Raw genomic sequence first — 1,481 nt, forward strand, 5'->3', positions numbered from 1 at the left:
TATATATATATATATATATATATATATAGTTAGCTTGTAGCTGCAGGACAGAAGTCCTCATAGTTGGATTATAATCTGTGCACTTGTAAACCATCTTCAAGTTATGCATTTTTTATCTTTTGAACAGTGAAAAATGAAAGCAGCACATGTCCTCAACCTCCTACATTTCCTCTACCTGAAGGAAAAAGTAAGTCCATTATTTGCCCTCGAATGATTTTATAGAGAAACTGATGGACGGACAGATACAGGAAGTTAGATTGTAGCTGCAGGCAGGCTCGGACCGGGAACGATTTTCAGCCCTGGCATTTTTCCATCTACACCGGACCACTTATGGATACCCCCCCACCCCTCCAGAAAAAATAATAGAAGAAATGTGAAACACAATATAAATACACATTGGCGATTAATCGATCTATCTTCAAGCATAACTAATGCGGTTTTACTGGCTTTGCTTATTAACACGGAAACAACAGTGACTTTAAAAGGGTTGCCAGATGTCACTGACTGTTTTCCAGGCCAAAACATTTTCATAAACTGCCTGGAAATACCAAATCTCGCCCAATTTAAACCAAAGTCTATTGATCTATTGCGCCATAAATCCAAAGAAAAACATTTTTTACCCATAGACGGCCATCCTAAACTGCCAGATTGGGAAACATCCCAACCTGGCAACAATGCACGGAAGATGGAAAACGTTATCCTTTAGATGCAAAACCCCATTGCACCGCAATATATTTTTGCTAAATATTCAAAACATAAATTCGCTAAATATAAGAGGAACATCGTAGTTTGGTTTAAAGAAAGCATTTTGTTTTATTATAATTTAGTTTGTTGCAAGGCAAATGCCCGGTCTTACAGATTACCAGTCCGAGCCTGGCTGCAGGACAAATGACGCCTCCTGCTGCCTCCAAATCTCTCAAACATCTACAGAGATTTCTTCCTCCTGACTCAGTGAGATCTTTATTCTGATCTGTTTATAGATGAAACTCGTCTGAAGTGTGAAGCAGGCTGGGAGCTACATGGAATGAACTGTTATTTTTTCTCCAACTATAAGTCCACCTGGATTGAGGGCAGAGATTCCTGCAGAGGTCAGGGAGGAGACCTGGTGAAGATCGACAGCAGAGAAAAGCAGGTATAAAACACTGCTGCAGCTTCATGTGTTCACAGATTTTATCATCATCATGTTTTGCCATCTGTTATGTGCCCCCAGGCACATTATGATTTCTTTTCTTTGTTTTCTAATAAACTTTAGTGAGGGATCCTTTTGTTATATTTTAGGATTCTTTAGTCAATTAATTATGTTAATTTGCGGTGCTGTCGTCCGCCTATAAATAGGCTGGCCTTCAGCACGTTGGTGTTCCTTGTGTTCCTGGTGGTTCCTTGCGCGTTCCTTGCGCGCTCGTTGCGCGTTCCTTTTTTCCTACCTCGTTTGGGACGCCGCTTGCCACCTGTTCCTTTTGGTTCCAGCGTGCGCGGTGCGC

At 41.1% G+C, this 1,481-nt stretch overlaps 1 protein-coding gene across 1 annotated transcript in view; it reads left to right on the plus strand.

The window, feature by feature from the left end:
* Nucleotides 1-132: 132 nt before the first annotated feature.
* The window catches only part of LOC107098441 (CD209 antigen-like protein E), a 4,876-nt gene continuing 3,527 nt past the window's right edge, over nt 133-1,481 (plus strand). The window contains exons 1-2 of the mRNA XM_015396140.1: nt 133-187; nt 981-1,132. Of these exons, the coding sequence (XP_015251626.1) occupies nt 1,025-1,132 (108 nt within the window). The 5' untranslated portion in view covers nt 133-187; nt 981-1,024. The remainder of the gene's footprint in view (nt 188-980; nt 1,133-1,481) is intronic.

This window comes from Cyprinodon variegatus, unplaced genomic scaffold (genome assembly GCF_000732505.1).
Source record: "Cyprinodon variegatus isolate N-32 unplaced genomic scaffold, C_variegatus-1.0 Scaffold777, whole genome shotgun sequence".
In the NCBI taxonomy this organism is placed as follows: Eukaryota; Metazoa; Chordata; class Actinopteri; order Cyprinodontiformes; family Cyprinodontidae; genus Cyprinodon; species Cyprinodon variegatus.